Source organism: Pleurodeles waltl, chromosome 3_1 (genome assembly GCF_031143425.1).
Source record: "Pleurodeles waltl isolate 20211129_DDA chromosome 3_1, aPleWal1.hap1.20221129, whole genome shotgun sequence".
Classification (NCBI taxonomy): domain Eukaryota; kingdom Metazoa; phylum Chordata; class Amphibia; order Caudata; family Salamandridae; genus Pleurodeles; species Pleurodeles waltl.
In genome coordinates this window covers 1,629,869,478-1,629,891,783 of record NC_090440.1, presented here as the reverse complement: position 1 = coordinate 1,629,891,783, position 22,306 = coordinate 1,629,869,478, and the positions used below count along the sequence as shown (strand labels likewise).

The window sequence follows — 22,306 nt, the reverse complement described above, 5'->3', positions numbered from 1 at the left end:
AGTCTAAAGTCTTATGGTGTTCTGGCTGTGCCCAGGACCACTAGAGACAGTAAGCTTGTCTGCAAAATAAGCAGTGTGCTGGTTGTGACAGCATTGTAAATGATGCAGCTGGTTATGAAGATAGTTTGAACCAATAATAGAGTTCCAAAGGACGGAGGTGGTGTGATCATATTTCTTCAGGCCCTGGATTATAAGTGCTGCAGCGTGTAGGAGCCCCTAATGGGTGCCAGTATGGAGGCAGAGAAGTCATGGAGCAGAGCATTACCATCACCCAGATGCACAAGTACAAGGACTTGAGCAGGAGTTCTAAAGTTGTCGTTTATTTTGCTATTTGGCAATGCATTCCATGATAGTGAGGTTGGAGTCAAGGGTGATCCAAGTGACTTAGCATTCGATGAAAATAGGGGTTTAAAGCCATCAAAGTTCATGTCATAGCAACAGGTTTGAATTGTGTTTTCTTTACTGTTCTTGGGGATTCTGTGTTGGTTGGATTGAACATCAGGTAGGCGCTGGAATCCTAGCACTTAATGATGTTTAGGCATTTTAGTGGTGTTTGGAGCAGAGGAGACTATTAAGTAAAGCTGTCTATCATCAGCATATTGGTAAACCTAGATGCTTTTATCTGTGAGTAGAGCACCAAGCAGCTCCATGTAGTGGTTGAAGATAATAGGCAATAGTATGGATGTCTCCATTGGATGAAAGTAGGCCAAATATGTGGGATGAACAAGTGTGCTAAATGACACATGTAGTGGAGTCTAGGCTAGTGAAAGAGCTAACTGAAAAGCAGTTAGAAAAGTTTACAGGAAGAATATGTTGTTGCTGGTGCAAAGCCACACACAGGTCAATGCTTTATTTCCAGGCCCAGACTCATGGGCCTTTGAAAGGAGAAACCAGGTATAAAAACAATACAACCAAAGAAGAAGGGCCATCCCATCTAAGCAAAGGCAGAATGTGATATTCAGTCTTTAATTTATGAACATGCAAATCAGTGGGCACTGTGAAGTTTTACTAGGACGTATTCAAAAGTAATATTTGATTAAAGTAGCTTAGCACTTCGTAAACACTCTTGACAACTGTGGATACACTCTGTGCAAATGTTTTCTAACAATTGTGGAGGAATATAATGACAGGGTTTCCTCTGTTTCTGGCCATGCTGGGGACTGTGGCTAACGACTTATGACTGGCCACATATGGCAACACCAATACGTGATATTAATATTTCTCTGGCATGCAGGTTACATTGATTTAAAATATATTTTTAACCTGATGGCCTACATTGCTGTCTACTTTCCCATAATTGTAGCATAAAAGCAGCCCGTGTGGCCTTCTGGCACTGTCATTTGTGCGTAAAAGGTAGATTGACTGTGCTTCATTTAAAAACATCTCATGTAAGACAGTATTCCAGGCTGTCTGCCTTCCCTACTTTGTTCGAACATCCTCATTCAACAGTGCTTTTCAAATTCTCCAAATTCCTCCGTCCATTAAGTTCAAGTTTAAACACCCCTTTCCTTAAAGCCCTGAAACACTTGTATTTTATTAATCGTTTCTATAGCACATTCTGTCGAATTATAGGAAGCCAGAGCCATAGGCATGATTTTTTACTGTCTTTCTAACGCAATTCCATAACACCTGGGTCTTTGCAAAATAGCCAGAGAAGCTGATCTAAAATATCACAATTTTAGTTATATTTCAAATTCTTTTCCAGATCTCCACCTGCAATGCACCAGTACAAGCAAGTATAAGGCTCTACTGAAGGGTTCACGAACAGAACTATTCCACTTTTATGTCAACCAATACCTTGTGAATGTTTTGGAATTACCACTGTCGGCAGAGTTCACAATTCAGGTAACAAAAGGTGTTATTACAACGCCCACAACAACACCATAAAACCCCATAACATATGCTTCGAGTTATGTCCGGATACTCAACACTTCAGGCATCTGGTTTACAGTACATCGTTTGTTTTTGGATTGTTTTGGAATTTGTGGAAGCTGGGTACAAAATGGAGTTTAAAAATGGGCGCTGAACCACAATTTATTTATTTTTAGAATGATAGCTGTATATGTAGAAATATTGAGGACAGCAGTACAAAGTTTCTGTTCTGATGGAAATAATTTTAAATACTGTATGAGTGCAGTACTAAAAAGAGACCTAAAATATGGCGTGGTGAATGTGCCAATAGCCTTTGATAGCTAAAAATATAAAGGAAACGGATGTTTTTCCTACATCACAAAAACATGTGATACTCTGAGGAATTCTGTATTGTGAAGCACATTAGCTTTATTGATTAGTCAAAACACGATGAATGTCACTAACATGGCTAGGTTTTTTTTTGTTTTTCAAAACACATTTTACCCAGGTATTTGGGCACGCACGAAAAACTTCACAGATGATTTTAAAGCGATATTGGAGAGTAATACAGAGGGTGAACTATTGAGTGGTCCCAACCTGAGACGCGCTCCATGTCCACGCATTCAATTAACCAACAACCCTTCATGTGTGTTCAAGGACCTAGTCTCTAACCATAACTTGAAATCTGAAACTAGCTACAAACTCTGTCATGCCCCTCATACCGCTGGAATAAATATAGCATCACTGCATGATCACACCGCCATAATTGCAAGCAACACTCTTGCATCAGTTCAAAATATGCATACAAAATGCACTCATAAGCACAACTGCGGGTCACAATCTGGAATCAAGCACCATACAGTCTTCAAGCATGTAAAACCCATGTAACTTATCATTTGAAAGAGTAGCCTTCATGATTTTCATTGGCACTGGTTCAAGGAGATCCATTTTACATTTGTTGAAAACCAATTGTTTTTATTTTGTCAGGTGCCCTCTGTGGCTTCAACAAAAAATGTGACCAAGATTATAGTTACCGAATTCTATATGTCTTCTGTGACTGAGGAATTCATAGGTGATGCCTGAGTATCACTGCACTCCATACCTCAGAACACATGATACCCGTACTCTCCCATTAGAAATGTCTGTCAATTCAAAACACCGGTTTCAAGCTATTGCTAAGACCCACTACCGTTTTAGTGCAATGGCGCAAAGGCGTGGAAATACTTCATAGCTTTCAGAGAAAATGCTGGGAGATGCTCACTGTTTCTGGCCTGCATTACTATTTCAATTACAATTTAAAAATGTCAACAAACAAAGTTACTATGAATGCAAAATTTTCTGACTGGGCAGAAGCGGTTCAAAATTATCCAGTCATTGTTACTGTATTTTCAGTGTTAAAAAGGCTGGCTGAAAACGTGGCGTGCTAGCTGCTGTAAGTTATTGCTGGTAATAAGAAAAAAGGCAATTACCCTGTGGATATAATGCCAAGTGGAGTCAATCAGCAGACCGTAAATTTTGAACAGATTACTGGTAAACCTGTCATTGCTGGAGTGGAGGGAGGGAAGCAACCAAGGGTGAATTATGAGCAGTAAAATACAACCGGTGGCAAAAGAAACATAGACCATTATTTATGGCCACGTGCTTGGAAAAGGCACAGATATATTTTGAGCCGAAAAATGTCCTGCAAAATCCAGTGTGTGCTTCAAAAAGTTGATGAAGAGTCACTTTTGGAAAGAATGTCAACAAGCAACATATCTTTTGAATGACCCCAGCAGCTATCCTCAAGTGCCTGGCAGAGCCACAAGACCTCCAAGGCTAGCAGCATCACTTTATTTATAAAAAAAGCAAAATTCTGAAAATGTTGTGGTAAAATGATCTGATATTGTGAAAAATAACCTTCTTAACCCAGAGCAGTAGGAGAATGGCCATGGTAGCGGAATAACCTTTGAGGATTCACCTCAGGGACTCAGTTCTTTCCCAGTGATATACCAATGAGGCTTTTGACTAAGAATCCAACTTGTAAAGCTAATGGATTTAAATTTGGGTTGTCTAAAAATATCTTTCGGAAGGAAATGTATTTAATGTAATGTATTTTTTCTTCACTGTGTGTTAAACTCTTTCATAGCTGATCAAACTCCATATATCTCCAGAGAATATCCTTAGACCTCTTTTTATGAGAACCACGGGCAGTTTCTACAGGTCAGATGTTGCTAGCCAATAGAAAGGGGGGCTTGGTTGCAGCTTTGTGTATACAAAGGAAGTGGTTCATGAAATAAATGGTTTATTACACTAAAATATACCACATAAGTAAAAGTGAAGCAGAGTCAGCCACCTAATAGTGCTACAAATATTTTCTGTCCACCACACTTCATGCTACTTGTCAAGATAAACTTTACAACACCATGGTAGTAGATTCCACTATAGCATGGATTTAACAGTTCCTCAATGAGCATTTGAAGGGTGCCTTAAGGATTTCTATGATATTGGAGAAGAGTATTCAATTGTGTAATAGCATCTATATCAGGGAAGGGTGGAACGTCGGATATTCCCAGCCCTCTGTCTAGTGTTCAGGCCTGAAAGGTAAAACAGAAACTGATATTTTGCGATCCAGCACTGCAGAACATATACTGGTAGAGTGAGATGAAGAAGTTGCTGCATTATAAAGTCTCCACAGAAATTTGTGGAAGTGACTATTTCACTTCTTGTGATTGGATCAGTTATAGGGCTGGACTAGGGAACCAAAAGCAGCCTTGCAAGAATGGTCAAACCAGCCCCACTCTCTTTTTCTCCTTACACAGTCTCTCTCTTTCCATCCACTCTCTCTCTCTCTCTCTCTCCATCTCTCCTCTTGCTCCTCTCTCTCTGATCGCTCTCTCTCTCTCTCTCTCTCTCTCTTGAAGCCACACTGCATCTTTTGTAATTAACCTTGGGGAGCTGGGAAAAGTGACAGTGACACCAGGAGTGGCCCAGTGCTTTCAAAATTCACTTTCCAGGACTCAGCCCATTGCAGAAAAGCATGTTGAAATAAAAAGCCTGTCTGGCCCTCATCCCTTAAAAAAAAGGAAAGGTGACTGTCAGCACTCTCCAAAAATGTAGGCACTTTAGCATCAAGAATCTCAGTGATAATTCTTGAAAGCTGCTGCACTTGTGAGCGGAAGTTGGCTTGACACCTCATATAGATAATTGTGGGTCTTCATCCCATGCTTTCTATATAGTCTAGTTAACCTTGTATATTTGACCAATAGCGTTGCCTTTCCAGCCACTGTCCATATTATTGGCATCATATGGTTTCCTGCATGACAATTATGGCTCTACTTTGATCTATATAATTTGCCAGGAAAGATTAATAAGATTAATAAATTATATATTTGATCAATACATTTTCACATGTTTCATGGTAGATATCTTTCTTAAGCAATGATATTATATTATATTATATTATATTATGTCTAAAGTTTCTTCAAACAGACCTGAAAGGAAAGTAAAACACCAGATATTGAGCAGGATTATTTTGATGGGCCAACACAGGGAATACAATGGGCTGTATGCAAGCAGCCACAGTTATCTGTATTTGATGGTCTGATCCTTGTGATCTTCTTTATAGTTATGTTTTTACAATCTATCAATCTGTAGAAGTTCAGGATATATAGGTGGGCATGTGTTTTGAAGTTTCTGATTTCCAGAGATAGTGCTCCCCAGCGTCTTACAGGTTTGAACAGGTACAGTCGTAAGGGCATTGTTGAACATTCAAAACTGAAATTGGTTCTACTGTCTGCATGCCACTGTTGAAACTTGTCCTTTTATGTTTGTTATTCCACATTAGGATTTTCAATGCTGTGACAATGTGTCATAAGTGGGGCTCGGTCACTGAACCAGTAAGGGCCTGTTGGGCAGCTGCCCAACCACCACTACTCACTGATACCTGTGGATGAGAGGATCTTGAGAAAATAAAAATGCACATAGAGTTTGCTAATGCATTTATGACAACTGCATTAAGATAAAGCGTCTGAAATGTAATTCAGAATTATTATTTTTGCCCTTATTTAAGTAGATGTAACATTGGCCTTAATACTTGTATGTAAAGTTTAGGACACTTTCATATTAAATTTAAAGTTACCTATTTAATTTGAATACTAGAATAATACTACCGTATGTGAAATCAATGTTAAAGAAAGTTTTACAAGTGCAATGTTCACCCAAGCTATCATATATCAAGTGTTGCTTCATAGCTGTCTCAAATTTTAACATCTTTGAGAGCGTTAAGTGATTGGGACTGAAAAGGCATTATGTATTAAGTTAAAATGTAGGGCACTTAATAATTCATAAATTTCATGCCAGTAAATGTTAAGTATGTGCCTTAAATTCTAAGTACGTTCAAAGTGTTTTCACCAAGTTATAGCAGAAGACCTGATATAAGGGTGGAGTCTTAAACACTTTCCAGCAAAAAGAAAACAACATTTTATTTAATTTCTGTACCTCAAAATAAATTGAATAAAAGCTCTAAATCCTGATCTTTCCCCTTGACTGATGCAAGGGTTTTTGCTGCTTATGCGAGTGAACGTTTGGGATCCCCTGGGGCAGTGCATCTTTTGGGGCAATGGATGCTTTCTTTTGGTAGAGGTCTAGGAATACACCTGGGCTCGTTTGTCCTAGGACAAGTCTTGATTATGTCAATAGAAGTTATTCTAGAAAGAAAACTAAAATTGCTTAGACCCCACTACATTGATGCCATCGGACGGCCTTTGTATTCTGGTCCAGTGTTGTCCGGGCTAGACAAAAAGAGAAGGTGCTCTTAAGTCTGATATCTTCATTAATTTGTAGTTTCCTGTCTTACACTCATATTACAATTTCTGAGTGCTGACTGTACTCCAATATCAAAGGATTTGGAAAATCTGATTAGGACAACAATTGTATCAGAAGCCTCATTATTGTAGTGGATCACCTGTATATACTCTCGTCATGAAGTCTGTATCACAGTTTGTAGCAAGCTATTTGTCTGTCTTGTTTTGTCTAATTGATTTACTGCTAGAATGGAAAAAACAAAATGCCTGAGTAGGCATATTGTGGTAAAGTGAGCTAAATGTCGATTCAACAAGTGACTGCAACCACCATTTGGTTTGCATCAGTATTGTCAAATCTATTAGAATGAGCTAAACAACATGTTCATTTTGAAAAAGAAATGATATTGTTACATTCGTGAATCAACTTGGTTTAGTTTTATTGATGATATTTTGCTATGAACTTAAGAAATCTTGTACTGGCAAAACACACAAGATCCCCTAACTCAGTTCATCATTGGCTTGGAAAGAAAATCAGCAATATTTTCTATATATTCATTCAGAAATAAGATATCCATTTGCTTTTGCCTATTAAAAGGACTTAGGCGACAAACAGCAGGGTTTCACTCTACCCATTACCACCATCTTACACCTAAATTTGTTGATAGTGTGAGACTGTGACAAATTGACGACACACTAGACTTCAAAGCTACAGTGTGTTAAAGAGCTAAAGCAGGGACTTCTTCCGAAACGGGGTGAGCTTTTTACAAGGCAAACCTAAAGAGTCAGAAGATTGGTATTTGAATGATTTACTCTTTTGCCAAGTGCACATGTTTTTATGTTTTTGCATGTATTTCCCCCAAGTTAAACGGGTGCACATTGTTCATTTATTCATTGTAATAACATGCTAAAAGATTAGAAATAATTTGGGATCAAGAGACTATATTAGTTGCAGGGCCAGTTGTAATGCAAGGCACCCCTGTGAAGCTACTTACCCCGCCATTGTCTAGGTGGCCTCTGGAATGGTTAATCGCCCATTAACAATGCAATATCCATTAACAAAGCATGGCATTGCAAAATATGGCTTTATCTAACACCAGCCCCGATTGTTTGCTAAAATGCAACATGTTCTTGTGGCAAAAGCGAATTCAGCAAATTCATGGAGTAGTTTTCTTGAACAAGTGTCCTTTGTGGACCCAAAAATGCTTATATATTTGGACCTTCTATATTTTACTTAACATTGGTCCCACAAAATACATCACTCATCTGACTAACTATGTGCTCTTCCTTTTATTGTTTTGATATATGTAATTAATAGGTCTAAAAAAAATGTTGCCCTGAAAAAAATGGATCATAATGATCATGATGAAGAAGACTTAATTTTCACAGTGAAACTGAAACCTGTGAAAATGTTTCATACAATGTTTCATTTCTCTAACTTCTCACTAACATTCAAGGCAGTTTTACTGCTTTTACACACTCTTACTAGTACATACCACTTCCTTGAGGATTTTCTCCACAATTCTTTCATCCTTCAGGTTATACACAAATCTGGTGGATGGGCCACTAGCCAGCCGATGAAGCTTCTCTGCATTGGATCTTTCCTCTGCCACATGTGACAGTCCTACCATGAAGAATTTGATGCCATTGTTTTTGGCAGTAAGGCTGGCTGTCGAGATGTCAGGATTTCTTGGGTGGTCCCGCCCATCAGTCAGCAGAATGGCCACCTTCACACTGTTCTGGGTCCCTTCATTCATGTACAGTTGAGTGAGGTTGGTTATCGCATATGTTGTATAGGTCCCATGGCCGATGTAGGAGATGGGAGCAATGCGTTCTTTGAAATTGTCTGGGCCTTTCCAGTCGCGGAAAGACTGCTCTGTCAAGACAGTGCTACTGTACTGGATCAAAGCCATCCTCCAGCTGAAATTGCGCTTAGATGGCAGTTGCATTCCTTTTAGCCTATCCACTGTGTCTGACACAAACTGTTTTTCTTTTTTGTAGGCACCAGCACTTTCTGAACTGTCCAGTACAAATGTCAGTTCTAGGATACAGTCTTCATCTGGAATAAAATTATGAACAAACAGGCTTGATTAGATCACAGGAAACTATACCCAAACACTGGTAAGTTTAAGTCTATGGCCACTACCTACAACATGAGTCTCTGCGTACTAGCACAAACATGATAATAAGCACTCTTGACTAATATTTGCTTTTGTCATTGATCATGTTTGGCATCATATTTTCATTTTTAGATTGTTAATTATCATATGCATTAATAGCAGTACTGTAAATGCAAATTTCATGGAGTCTTTGGGACTACAGCACGTCTTACAGAAATTCTATACATTTACCTAGATCACTGAGAAGGGGGTATTTTTCAACAGCATTTGACGTAAGTGCCTTAGGTTTGTATCTTCTAGCTCCATTTCTTTTGTCTTCATTGAAGTTCTGTGCAAAATGTGTCTGGCACTCTAATAAGAAGAGGAGCCACCACACAATGGAAGGCATGTTTCTCCTAAACAGAAAACAATAAAGAGAGATATTGATTGAATATGTTTCTGACTTACAACATGTTTACATTCCCATTATTAAGATATGAATTCTTCTTTCAATGGAGAATACACATTTTTAATAGTAAATAATAGTAGATTGGACTTCAGAAGGCTTTCTGGACAAAGACCTTATATAATTATCGATTATACTGTCTAGGTCTTGGTTTAGCATTGACAAGGAATGTCAGATTAACCTTAATTGTCAATCAGAGCAGCCATTCTAGACATTTTACAATGACCCCAGCATGACTAGGGAACACATAATAAAGATCTTTCTCAGGAACATCTGCACAATAGGCCTATTCCATTCCCTGATTGTTTTGCATTTATAACAGCCTTTTCTTTGACAGTGTATTTCAACTAAGGGAGGAGATCCCCCCCAAACAGATTTCCTTTAAAGTGTGCAACAATTTTCATTCTTGCAGAAGACTGAGAAACTCTCAAAGACATCTTAGAAATCGCATGCTAAAGTCTGAAACCTTTATTCTCTAGATGAGTTTGAGCCATGAATAAACCCACTTAAGTGTAAAATAGCTGAGCTAATTTGTTCTGTAGAAGCCTTGATCTGAAAGAATGGAGAGCTATAAATTATAGTCTGTGAATACCTAGAGATACTCCTGAATCAGTTTTGTCTGTCAAATCTTGGTCAATCCGGTCCGCTCCATAATTGGAGGATGAAGGCAGTGTTACTATAGATATGGGATGAGGTCACAGAACGGGAACAAGGGAAATGTCTGTAGTCATCTTGTTTGCCCTGCCTGCAGCATTTGTCACAGTGAATCTGAATATATTTACATGCTAGCTCTCCCCCATAGATTCAGCCCAAGGGAAAACCCTGGATAAGGGCATTATAAAATGTGGCCATGAGACAGCAAGAGTAGGGATATTAACGTTTAACTCTGCTGCCTGGGTGTCATTTTGAAGATAGCCATACATATTCCCGACCCGCCATGTTTAACATCTGTTTAACTTTGGTGATTGCCTTTATCAGGGATCAAAGAATGCAGCTGCAGTCTCATGCTGACTACGATCAGGAATATTTATCCATTGATGGACCTGTCATTAACTATGCAACCCTAATGAAATGTTTGTGAGAAAGTGGTGATCCGTAACAGCTGGTTGCATTTAAATAAAAGAAATAATGAGATCATCACTATACTCTGATAACATTAGAACCATTAAGAATTTGACTGACCTTTAACAACTAAATATTTGAAAAAGCACACCCTGCCCCAGATAAAATGTTTTTCAGCGAATTTGGAAAAGCTGGAACAGATTTTCCTCCACATCCCTCTCCCACATAACTATTGTCACTATGTCTGGCAATTTCATAAAGGGGGAACATGATGCCATATCAGTCAACAGTAATAGAAACCCATGTGACTCTTGATTGGACATTTGTCCTGTCCTGCATTAGAGTCTTTTATTGAAGGGCATCTAGAAACTCCATCTGGTACAACATTTGGCTACCCAGATGGCAGGGAATGTTTTATATGCAGTTGTATTGTTTGCTAGGATCAAATTTAAGATCATGTGCAAGGTCCACAAACTTGTTTATTAGGAGTCCTATAGTTACCACTATCAGATTTTCAGTCTTTAAACGTGAAGCCATAATTTGCAATTAACCATAGAAATTGTTCTAGAAGTACCTAGAAATAATTCTAGAATAAATATTGATGGTTCTCATTTGGATATAAAGGTTTGGAATAAATGAGTTTATAATTCTCTGTTTTTTTGGAAAAAGTTGAAGTTAAGGTAACAGTAGTGCTACAGAAATACACGTTTCCTTAATCCTCCATGTTTGTGCTTAAACAATTGAATACTTGAGCTGTTGCCTTGGGAGGATCTGATCTATTATTCTTTGCTAGAGGTAATCAAAGGTTGAAACCCACTTTGCACCATTACTCCCATATATTCCACTGCAACGATACTTCTAATGCAAAATGACAGCATCTCGAGAGACCAGATTAAAGTGCAATTTTGGTAAATTGTCCTTTACTTGTTAAAGTTTACAAAGAAAGCCTTGGAAAATGAGTAAAAACGATTCTTTTGAAAGCGCCATATGTACAATGCATCGTTACTTTAGATATGTGTGCTTGTGTTGTTTAATGCCTCTCTAACAGTATGTGTATTTTCTTCAATATGTGCTTATAAAAATATAACTTAATTGTATGTCCACACGAAGCTCAACAAATAAAAAAGTTAGAAACTGGATGACTGAAACATATTAGCTGAAAATGCAACCCTGGCCTGAAGTGACCCAGATCAATCTGCAAAACACGCCGATCAATGGCCGACCTTTAACTTTGCACTTTGAGTAACTCAAACAAGAATGATGGGATCGAAAATGAAGCAATTGTGTCTTTCGTCAGTCAGTACAAGAATTCCACATGCAAACCCTTGGATTTGTTTCCACAGGTAGACTGCCTGCTAGTCACTGGCCAGAATCCAGGTGTGACTAATAGGTTTGACCTTTAACCACATTGCAATGCAAAGTATGCATCTTTGAGGGACCATGCACACACACTTCTACTGCCCTGGTTTATGAAATGTTAGAGATGTACTGGGGTTAGATTTAGTGGAAACATCTTGCTGTGATCTTAGACCATGCAGGCGTCTTGCAACTCGCACAAATCACTCTTTGGAACAAGATAAGCCAAAGTATGGATGTGTTGCTCTTAAATAAGGGTTCATTTCAATCACACCAGTAGAAATTAGTTTGTTTTCAAATGTACTGTGAACTCTTAGTTCACGTTCTGTACATAATCAGTATGAGTGTGCAACATGCTTAGGGCCTCATTACGAATCTGCCTACAAAACTGGGTAGTATATCAATCTCATTGGTACCGTTACTGGGTGGTACTAAAACCACCTTCACCAGCTAATAATAGTATAAGGCCCTGAATGGGAAATTACATGTTCAATCCGGTAATACTATGCCATGTACTGCTTGTTTTTCCCAATTTCTGAGCCCTTTTTCGCTGACAAATTCAACCGACTTTAAGATACAATTTGTGTCTAGGAAAGCAAAGATGCAAGTTGTGACTAGGAAAGCAGGTGGCAATGAATGAATCAGTGAATTAATGAATTTATAAAGTGCTCGCCTACTTGAACAGAGAGTCCTTGCACTGAAGACATCCAGAGGTCACATTGCTACATCATCTTAGGCCAAGGCAAATATAAGGTCTTTAGTGTTTTCATGAACAAGAGATCGTGGGAGAAGCTGTTCAAAGCGTGAGTCATCAAATTTCATTCCTTGCAAGCCAGCACTGAGAACGATTGGTCCCCACATCTGACGTTTAAAAAATGTGGCACTCTAACTTAGGGCGCCGACAAGGACCTAAGGGGGAGGGTTGGATGATAAAAATTGTTCCAGTTTATCAAGTAATGTAGGCCTCGTTTATAGAAGACTTGATGTTAAAGAAAACTATTCCTTCAAGAGGATCCTCTACCTAATAGGCAGCCAGTGTGATTCATATAGATGTCTAGTGACGGACTCCCATCTGTAAATGTCAGAATAAGGCATGCTGCAGCTTTTTGTACTGTTTGCAGTCTTTTAATCCATTTACAAGGGATACATAAGTACAATGTTTTCCCATAGTCTAACCTGATAGTTTTTAATGTGTGGACAACTGTCCTGTGAGCTGTTAGAGGAAAAAATTCAAGACTTTTTCTAACTGAACGCAGAAAGGTAAAACAGGTGCTGGCTACAGAAAGGATCTGAGAGTCAAAACCGAGCTTGTAGTCAATCCTGATTCCGAGGTCCTTTGCTACTGAAGCTGATGATAAGGGAGGTAGAAAATCCTTTGGCCAATAGTCATAGACTCACTGCTGACTTACTTGCCCAAATAGAAGAATCTCTGTTTTTATATGAATTGAATTGTAAGTAGCTCTCTAGCAGCCAATTCAACGCATTTATCAGACATGAAAAAATGATGAAACCTAGGTGTATCATGGTGAAAACAAACAAAAGGAGCAGCTGGGTATTATCCGTATAGGACAGTGGTTCCCAACCTGTGGTCCGCGGACCCCTAGGTGTCCGTGACTCATTCCCAGAGGGTCCGCAGGCCTGGGCTGGGAGGAAGGCACTTCTCCAGCTGGGACCTCTGACAAAAAAGTGTGTGCGTGTATTCATATTTATTACTTCCTTTGTTGAGCAGTTTTAAAGGCACTGCAAAGCTCCTTGTACTGCAAAAGTAAAAGCATCAAGATAACTCAAGTGATTAATGTATCTGCTGGAGAGAGATGGGAGTTTTGTGCAGTGGCAGTTTTGACTCAAAGGTAGCGCAGATGGTTAATATGCCTGCTGCAAAGAATGTGTATCATGCAAAGAACAGTATTTTATGTGCATGGCACAGTGGGTTACTGCTTTTGTCACAGAGATTCTTTTGTTACTATGCAGTTCATAATCGTAATCTAACACAATGAGCTGTGAACTGCCATTAAAGAGCTGCATGCAAACTGCATGGCACTAATTAGAAAGTTGTTTTTTCCTAGTCTTTCATTTTCCTTATGCTCCTAAAAAATGGTTTGCTTGTGTAGAAATACATTCTTATTGCTAATGCAGTGCTTAATTTGTGCTTGTTGTTTCCGGTGCTGAGCACCAGCGCTTATTTTTGAGGACCGTATTTCTTCTGCTTCAAGCATTTGCTGCGAACAAAAGACACATATGGGAAAGACGGAGGAAGGAAAAAACAAAAAAGCGTCACAAAAGGAGAAAATAGAAAGCTGCAAGAGTGAGCTGAAGGTGCAGGGAGTGGCTGTAAATGGATTGAAGAGTCCCGAGATGGCTTCAGGATTACGCTGCCTCAGTATTCCGTGTACCCACATTTAATTGCAGCAGCCGTGTGTGAAAGAGGAGGGCTTTGGGCACCGGCACGTTTTTATTTACAAATTAGGCACTGTGCTAACGTCATCGCTAATTACTGTGCTGTGTTCTGAATCCTAAGTTTGTGCTTCTCCAGACCAAGCACTCTTAGAAAATGCCTACCAGTATGGATGACATGTGAATCCTACACCTTGTAGTCCCCTGTAAAGTGCCCTGACACCCTTCAGTGGTATGAGAGGTGCTATAAAACAAATGAACTACATGTGATAGAGGGGCTAGAAAGAGATGATAGGCCCTTACGGTTTACTTCCTTTCCCCTTCACTTATTTATGTGAAAAAGCTTTCTCAGTTCGTGCATACCTAAAAAAATAAAAACAGAAATCACTCCAGAAATGTAGAATCTGACCTGAGGATTCACCTTTCCTAAATAAAACCAAACATTGAAAAGGTAGTTGCCGAGATGCAGCGTTAACTTTCCCAATAAAATGTTTCGATTTTTGCATATTTTTTCAATATAAAATAATTTTATCTTTAGTAATTTGAATATTTGTTTGGTGTGTACTTGTTATATTTTTTGCGAATTACTGTTTTAATGTTTGAAAATTAAATCGTACATATTGCTGGGGGTCCCCGGCTTCCAGTAATGATTCATTGGGGGTCCTCAGGAGTCAAAAGGTTGGGAACCACTGGTATAGGAGATAGTAATCACCCTGGAATACTCAATAAGTTTGGCAAGAGGTGCTGTATAGTTGTTAAGTAATCTGGGGCTAAGCGATAAGCCCTGTGGCAACCCCTATGTTAACTGCTTACTAGATGACTGGTAGGAAGCCAGCCAGATATCCTGCTCTCTTTCCTCCAAGAAAGATTTTATCCAACTCCAGGTCTGCCATGCGATACCTAGCACTTCCATCTGCTGGAGGCGATTTGGGTGGGAGACGGTATTGAATGCTGCAGAAAAATCAAGCTAAATAAGGGCAGTGTCTTTACCTTCATCTAAAGTGAATGTAATGATCTCAGATAGCTCAAGGAAGGCTTGCTCAGGGCTCACAATATTACTAGGTATGGTAACATTTCACAGTAGTACTGCATCTGATAAACCTCAGAATCCTGCTGAGTTGTACTACTAGTCAAATCCTTTCATCAGTACCACTCTGCCTTATTTGAAATGAGGGTCTTAGTAACTGTTCATTATTTTTATTTTCTATTGAGGAGCAGGGCCATTAGAAGGGGGGACAGCGGAGACAATATTCCTAGGGCCTCCTACTTCAATGTCTTACGCGCATACTTCTGATTTTGGTTATAGGTTTTCAATCAAGCCTTCCCTGTTTTTCTGATGGCTCAGATAACACTGTTATACTGCTGGATGACACCAGGGGCTCTTTCTCTGGAGGATATATCTTTTTTAAAGTAGAAACAGAAGCTCATTGTATATGGGGCCCTATATTATAATTGTGACCTGGGCCCAACAAAACCCTCTGACATGCAAGTCTTACAGTACAGTTTGTCTCTTTAGTTTGGTTTATTACTTGTTGGCCTAGCCAGTGTAGAGCAAAAACAGTTCTCTTTGTGCAGTCTCTTACAATTAACAATCACCAGCAATACGCTTTACAGACTGTTTCTTTGATAACAACTGGGTTTGAGACATATCGTGACATCATTCAGTGGATGGCAACTTTAAACTCGGACTTGCCTCTCAAAGGTCACTCTGTGTTATACATCGAGTGATTCTGTTTCTCCTTTGTTTCATACTAACTTAAACTATCTCTTCTTTTCTTTACTCTCACTTGCTCTAGCTCTTTTGTACTCTACATTGATTCTAGTTCTCCCTTCTTTTACAGTTACTATTGTTCCCACTTCGTTCTACTCCATTTAATTGCGGATTCATTTTATTTCTAATCTGTTCTAATTAACTGACCCCATTTCCTCTGTTTAAAAAGCTTCTATCTTGCCTGTTTCTGGAAGGTTCTATTCCCCGTGTGTCCTTCATTGGTTGCTTATATTTCTCTTCGGTTCTACACTGGCTTGTTCTAACTCTCCTGAACTCCTGTCTCTGCCTTGACTCTTACTATTTACTTCGTGTTATGCATTGACTGGTTCTGTCCTTACATGTGTACATTGCTTCGCTCTCTTTATCTTACCTTCTACGTTGTCTGATTCTATTTCTCTTCTTTTCTACATTGACGGAGTTTATTTCTATTGTGATCTGCGTGAGCTGGTTCGTTTCACGTGTTTCACACTGGTTGATTCAGTCTCTCCGTGGTGTTCTGCGTTGGCTGGTTCCAGCGGTTCTTTGTTATACATCAACACATTCCGTTCCTCTAGTGTTTGCCATGAACTCATTCTAATTCTCTTGAGTTCTACCTCGGCTGATTTCATTGCCCTTGCAGAGAGCTCTTTCTGACTCGCTTGCGTTTTACTTTATCTCCTGCATTCCGTTTCCCTCGTGTTCTCTGTCGGCTGATTCTGTTTTTCCGAGGTTAGGTTTTTCGCTCTAACATTTTCTCGTTTTACAAGCTTGTCACTGCATGCAGGTTGTGTTTGTTGAGTAATCAATCAACATCTTGTCGCGGTATGAGATCCTGCTTGGCCAAGTATACCTCAATACTGTAACAGCAAACCCCACATCTTTATGTTTAACTCCCAAACCCCGAGCTATTTCAGTCTGTACGTGGTGCGTGTGTCACCAATAGAACATTAGAAAAAAGTAGTGCTCGAATACTTTGTGGAATAAGTGCCTCGTCAGGGATAGTAAGCGCTATTCCAATGCAATTATAAAACAATAATGTACGGTAGGTTGAATGTATGTGAGCAGGCCTTATTTTCACAGGGGCAGAAACTCATTATAAACTGTCGTTTTAGCCCCAGACTCTTTTACCCAAACCTCATGTGCTGTGAAGACAATTGGTGCCCTCTGGATACAGCCCGATAGCAAGTACCCTGACAAAAACAAACGTGTGTTTTTAATGCCTGTGCAGGCAAGGAGAGGTGCGCTGGCAGAGCTATCCGTAGTTCCTAGTCCTGGGGCAGTTTTAGATGCTGCTGGACATGACTGAGCTACATCAGCAGAGCTGATGAGAGTTTTCTATTGAAACAGCTACAAGGGTGTATTGGGTCCTATTTCAAGAATGGAAACTGGCCCTCATTCAGGAGCTTGGGAAGGAATAAACTATGTTGGTGGGATGCATTGGTCTCCTCAGAACCCTGGGCCCCAGTGCCACTGCACCTGCTGTACTACTGACACCTATGGCCCTGCTTTAGAGGTGCATACAGAGCGCTGTTTGTAAGTCTTAGTACTGAAACAGCCGGGGGCTGCAGGTCAAGGAACAAGTGCACAGACAGAGAAGTTTGTAATTCATCATACTGTAATCGGTGCTTTAAATGGACATGTAAAAGTGCAGGTACTCTCCCATTAAATGTATTGCGGCAGTGCTGAGAAGTGCAGGTACTCGCCCCTTCAAATTTTAGAAGTGCAGGTCTTCAGTACCGGACAGAACCTGCCCATTTAAAGCACTGATTGTAACCGCTTGGGTGCGGTGAACTTCAAGAGGTAAACTCTTGGTGGTACAGCACCACTTCTACAGTGGAAAGGGTGGCAAGATGGCAGTGGGGGCAGGAGGGTTCAATCTTTCAGATGTTGCCCCATCATGAGCTTCCCAGTGGATATGAAACACGGGCTCCTGTGGGAGAAGGAAGAAGAGGGATTCACATTGCCTGCAAACTCTCCAGGAAGCCATTCCAGACTGCAAGGCTTGGGCAGTTTGAAGAGGAAGGCACACTCCCTGTTCTCCTGTGCCCACACCCACGGGAGCCCATGTTGGCGATGCTGCCTGCTGTGCTTCTTCACAGGCATTCTTCTTCCACTCTCAGCTCCTCACTGCAGGTAGGGTCCTCCAAATGCTTAATTTGTAAAAAGACTATGGGCCAGATTACGAATTTGGTGGATAGGATTACTCTGTCCCAAATGTGATGGATGTCCCGTCCGCCGTGTTACAATAGGATAAGATATAACGGGACTTGTAATACGGCAGGCGGGATATCCTCACATTTGGAGCATAGTAATCCCCTCTGACAAGGTCATAATCTGGCCCTACATGCTGTGCCTTAACCTCTGCTTAGAAGCCCGCGGCCGGTACCAGTGAACCAAAACCAAGGCTGTGTAGCCTTTAATACACTTCAGTCCTCTTTAATCGACTACCAGACACTCCCTAACCCTGTATCTTACTCTTGCAGGTACCTGCTGTTTTCCTTGGTGACAGTTTTTCCGACTTTCTCTGCTTCCTCCTTTCCGCTTTGTGCCCCTCTCTTGCTCTCAGGAAATATCACAAGGTAAAATATGCCCCGGTCCCCAGAAATAAGTGTTGGTGGTGCCACCGGTAACAACCGGCTCAAATTAAGCACCGGTATCCTTCCTCAAACCTCGCTCATATTGGACCCTCACACCAGGTGCAGCAAATAAAAAGAATCACTTCGATTTTCCCTCACAAACTTTGTAGATAAAATGTATGTCAACCCAAAGGAATTGAACATATACTTTTTATCCTCGGTAGCCCCCTTTGTAACTAGTGATTATTTCTGTACTTTGAGTGATAGACAAACCAATCAGATGGATGCATATTTTATTTGCAGAAACGACGAAGAGTGTGTCATCTTTGCACTGATGCACCCAGGAGCATGGACAGTGGGAGTACATAATGTAAATTGCAATGTTACTGCACCTCCTCTGTGGCGCTTCTTTAAAGTCGGGCAAGAGGTTACCCACAAAGCGCCACTTTGAGAAACAAAGGGGGACATGTCACGAGTCCAAAGGAGCTTGAGGAATATTTAATTCATGGTGAGCAACAAAAGTGTCCTCGCTCATGAACTCAAAAAAGGAGTAGATTTAGGGGTCTGAGTTGCTGAGAATGAGACGCTGTCGCGTTGCCTCTTCAAATGTCCTTGGTATTTGCACACATTACAAATTCCTAAACTAGTCAGACAATCAATCTTATGCGTATATAGCGTCTTTTTATTTCCAATAGGGTTCCTGGTCTTAGTTGTCAGCTCACGCTTCTGTTGTGTGTGGGTGCAACATATATTTTGCGTGAGCGCAAGACTCGTGCAGCGCGGCAGGTGCACTACTTTAGCACCCTCTACGTCACTCCTACATTGCACCCTGTGGAGAAACAAGGGTCTACACATCCATAAGAGCCACCGTGGCCCGATTAAAATCAAATTATCGTATGCGTCATATTCAGTTGCCACTTAAGGTGCAGGGGATGCAGCATATATGTGTGCTACATGCTCAGTGACCGTTCAGCAGATTCTGCGGAGGGAGGGAGGACTCATCTTGCGTACGTCACTGGCTGGACCAGGTGCCCATAATTAATCAAATAATTTAAATGCGAGGGGCCGTATGACCCCACTCCTTACTGTGTAGGGGAAACAAGGTCCGGGGAATGGTGGCCCGAAAATTGGCACGGTGCCCTGCTCCTTCATTTCCGCCATTACAAGCCTGCAGTTTGGGGACTGGAGAAAGGCACTGAAACCACCTAAAGTGCACTCGCAAAACTGTGGCCTTCCCTCCCTGCTTCCTTCCAGCGCATGTACCACTTGGAGTCAAGGCTTTCGCGTCCATGCTCTTTAGAGCATTTAAGGCATAGGTGAGAGGCAAAAGGAAATCACAGCACAGGACACTGTTCAATTGTCTGTTTCCTGCTAAACCTACCACACACACGTTTTATTTCATGAAGTTATAATGCATACATTATCTTTTCCCATCACTCTCTCAGATGCGAGTGACATCACTGGAAGGACCACACCGTGCTTTGCTTCTGAAGCCAAGCCGTTTATCACCGCTGTCTACAGGGCCTCAGTTACTTATGTAGGATTCAGAAATAGCCAATCGTGGACGTGGCAGCATTTCAGGGCACATCGTCTCCCACAATGCACATGGCTTTCACGCGGGACGACTGTGCGTGCTGAGGATGCCCCTCAGTTAATCCTCCAGAGGTTGACAGCCGCGCTGACGCGAATGAAGCACAATTCTGAATAAAGAGCTGACTTCGGGGCCTTTTAGCACTTTGTTCAGAGTTAGCCTCGAGTGACAGCTGCTCTGCTAACCCCAACCCTCGTTTTTAGCCCCACACCCTTTTAGCTGCTGGGGGCAGGAGTGGTGGGGTGTGGAGGTGGGACGTTACATTAGCTCACTGTTAACCCCATCTCTCCTTAAAGGCTGTGCATTAGCCCACTGTGCCAAGAAAAAGAGGCAGGGCGGAGGAGAAGGCACTACAATTCATCAAAACCAAAATCATATATATCACGTATCAGGAAAGCCAAACTAATTTTCAGAAATATACTTGACAATATTTCAATGTGTCGGTGTTAAAAGTCATCACCTGCAGAGAGATGTCCGCCCCATTTGTACATCCTAAGCACATCCTTTCCACCGGTCTTCCATTAATAACAGGTTTTCCTGGGAAAGTTTGACTTCTTCATCACCTCCATTCCCGGGTGTTGCCTTTTTTGTGTATTTCGATGTTGCAAGCAGGTCAGTTTGGTCTCTGGCACAATGGCTTTAATTCCAGTCATGGCCCCAATGACCCTTTTTGTGTCTTCTACAATTAAGCTGTCCAGCTGCGACGTAGATGCTGGTATGGCGGTGGCCTCACCAAATTGCTTGCTCATGGATATATTTCAGAAGTCAAAACAAGATAGATCGAGAGGAGACATTTCATAATTCCAGACTTAAATTTAAATGTTGCTTCTGTTTCAAATGAGGGTGCGATTGCAACGTTAACCCGATGAGCAGCCATTCCTTACAAGAAATCAACCTCGTACTTTTTGAAATCATTTTCAACGTCTACACCGCATTTATCAAAAAATAGCAGTTGTACTCCAGAAATTATAAATTGCGATTTTATTATCTTATTTATTCAACCTACTGAGAACAACGGTAACCTTTATTTTCACAAATACCCTAATAGCATACATAGTATATTTGCATTTATTCACACGCCTTTATGCACGAACCAGGAGCAAAGCGCAACCACGCAAAATTAGATAATCCCAAAATGCAGCAACAGGATGAGAAGAGAAACCTAACAACTAAACTAAACTTAAAAAAGAGAGATTGAGTATAACGATTAGCACTTAAAACTTGTATTTATCCCCCTACCTGCTTTTAAGATTGAGCTATTTAAGCATTGTGATAAAGGCAAAGAAAGACGCATGCTCTCAGAAAGGCCCTCTCCCAAAGTCCCCCCAAGCTGTGAGGACAGAGTGAGACATGTTCGCTTCCGTACAGTACCTCGGAGCTGTGGTCCCAGTGCCTTGGAATGTCTGTGGCAGGCTTCAGTGCGAGGAGGGCAGACGTGCCGAGTGAAGGCTGATGTTAAATGCCCGGGGAGAACTTCCCATGTTACAGAACAGCCTCCTCTCTCCTGGGTTCTGCACTGCTCACCGACCAGGCTGTCCTTTATAAACGGAGGCGGGACGACCCTTTCAGAAGGGGAAACAACAGATTCCGAAAAAATAGGAGGCCCTGCAAAGAAAACGGAGTGGGACGACCCTAGCTGAATGGAAGAAGGCAGCTCCACACACACACACACACACTCACACACACACCAATTGGAAGCACTTTGCATTGTGTCTTCCTTGAGAAAGGGATGGGGCTGCATTGGGTACTTGTCTTTGTTCTGCTCATCTTTTTGTTAGTACTTTGGGAATGTTACACTGATGTGTGATTCATCGGTTTGGATTAAACACTTAAAGCCTTGATTTTATTCTAACCAGTACCAGTTTACAGAAATATAGCTGTTAGTTGTTCTTCACGGACATTTTTCTACCCCTCTCCCTTTTTGACACTCGTGAATTTCTTTATGCCGAGTCGTTGCGCAACTGACTGGGGTAATATTAGGGCTTTTAAGGAGGCAAAAGGCATTCATTTATCTCTAAACTGAATGGATAATAAAATGAACTGGAGGAAAAAGTGGACCCCATCTGTGGAAGTAAAGTGAAGCCATTAGGTAATGAGGATGTGTGCTAAAAGAAACACGAGGTATATATGCCATTACATTTCTACTCAAACCACAACCTATGCACTGCCTCTGGCATAGGCCTCTTTATGAAAAGTCCAGAGTGATATTCACGAGGGTATACACTTATGGGCCTTTCTGTGAAGCCCAGTGTTTCCGTGGCGATTATCAGGATTGACAATACGGAACCTGGTAATCTCGGGACTTTGTAAAATGCTCCAAGGACTGTAGGCAGCTCCTGCACCCAGCCTGCACCTGTCATCTTTCTGTGCAGTGTGGAAGCAG

The 22,306-nt window shown here is 40.9% G+C and overlaps 1 protein-coding gene across 1 annotated transcript in view; it reads right to left on the bottom strand.

The window, feature by feature from the left end:
• Positions 1-21,438, bottom strand: part of LOC138285403 (collagen alpha-1(XXVIII) chain-like) — a 196,383-nt gene extending 174,945 nt beyond the window's left edge. The window contains exons 1-3 of the mRNA XM_069225287.1: positions 21,295-21,438; positions 8,981-9,144; positions 8,126-8,688 (exon numbers count right to left, since the gene is read on the bottom strand). Of these exons, the coding sequence (XP_069081388.1) occupies positions 8,126-8,688; positions 8,981-9,137 (720 nt within the window). The 5' untranslated portion in view covers positions 9,138-9,144; positions 21,295-21,438. The remainder of the gene's footprint in view (positions 1-8,125; positions 8,689-8,980; positions 9,145-21,294) is intronic.
• Positions 21,439-22,306: the final 868 nt, after the last annotated feature.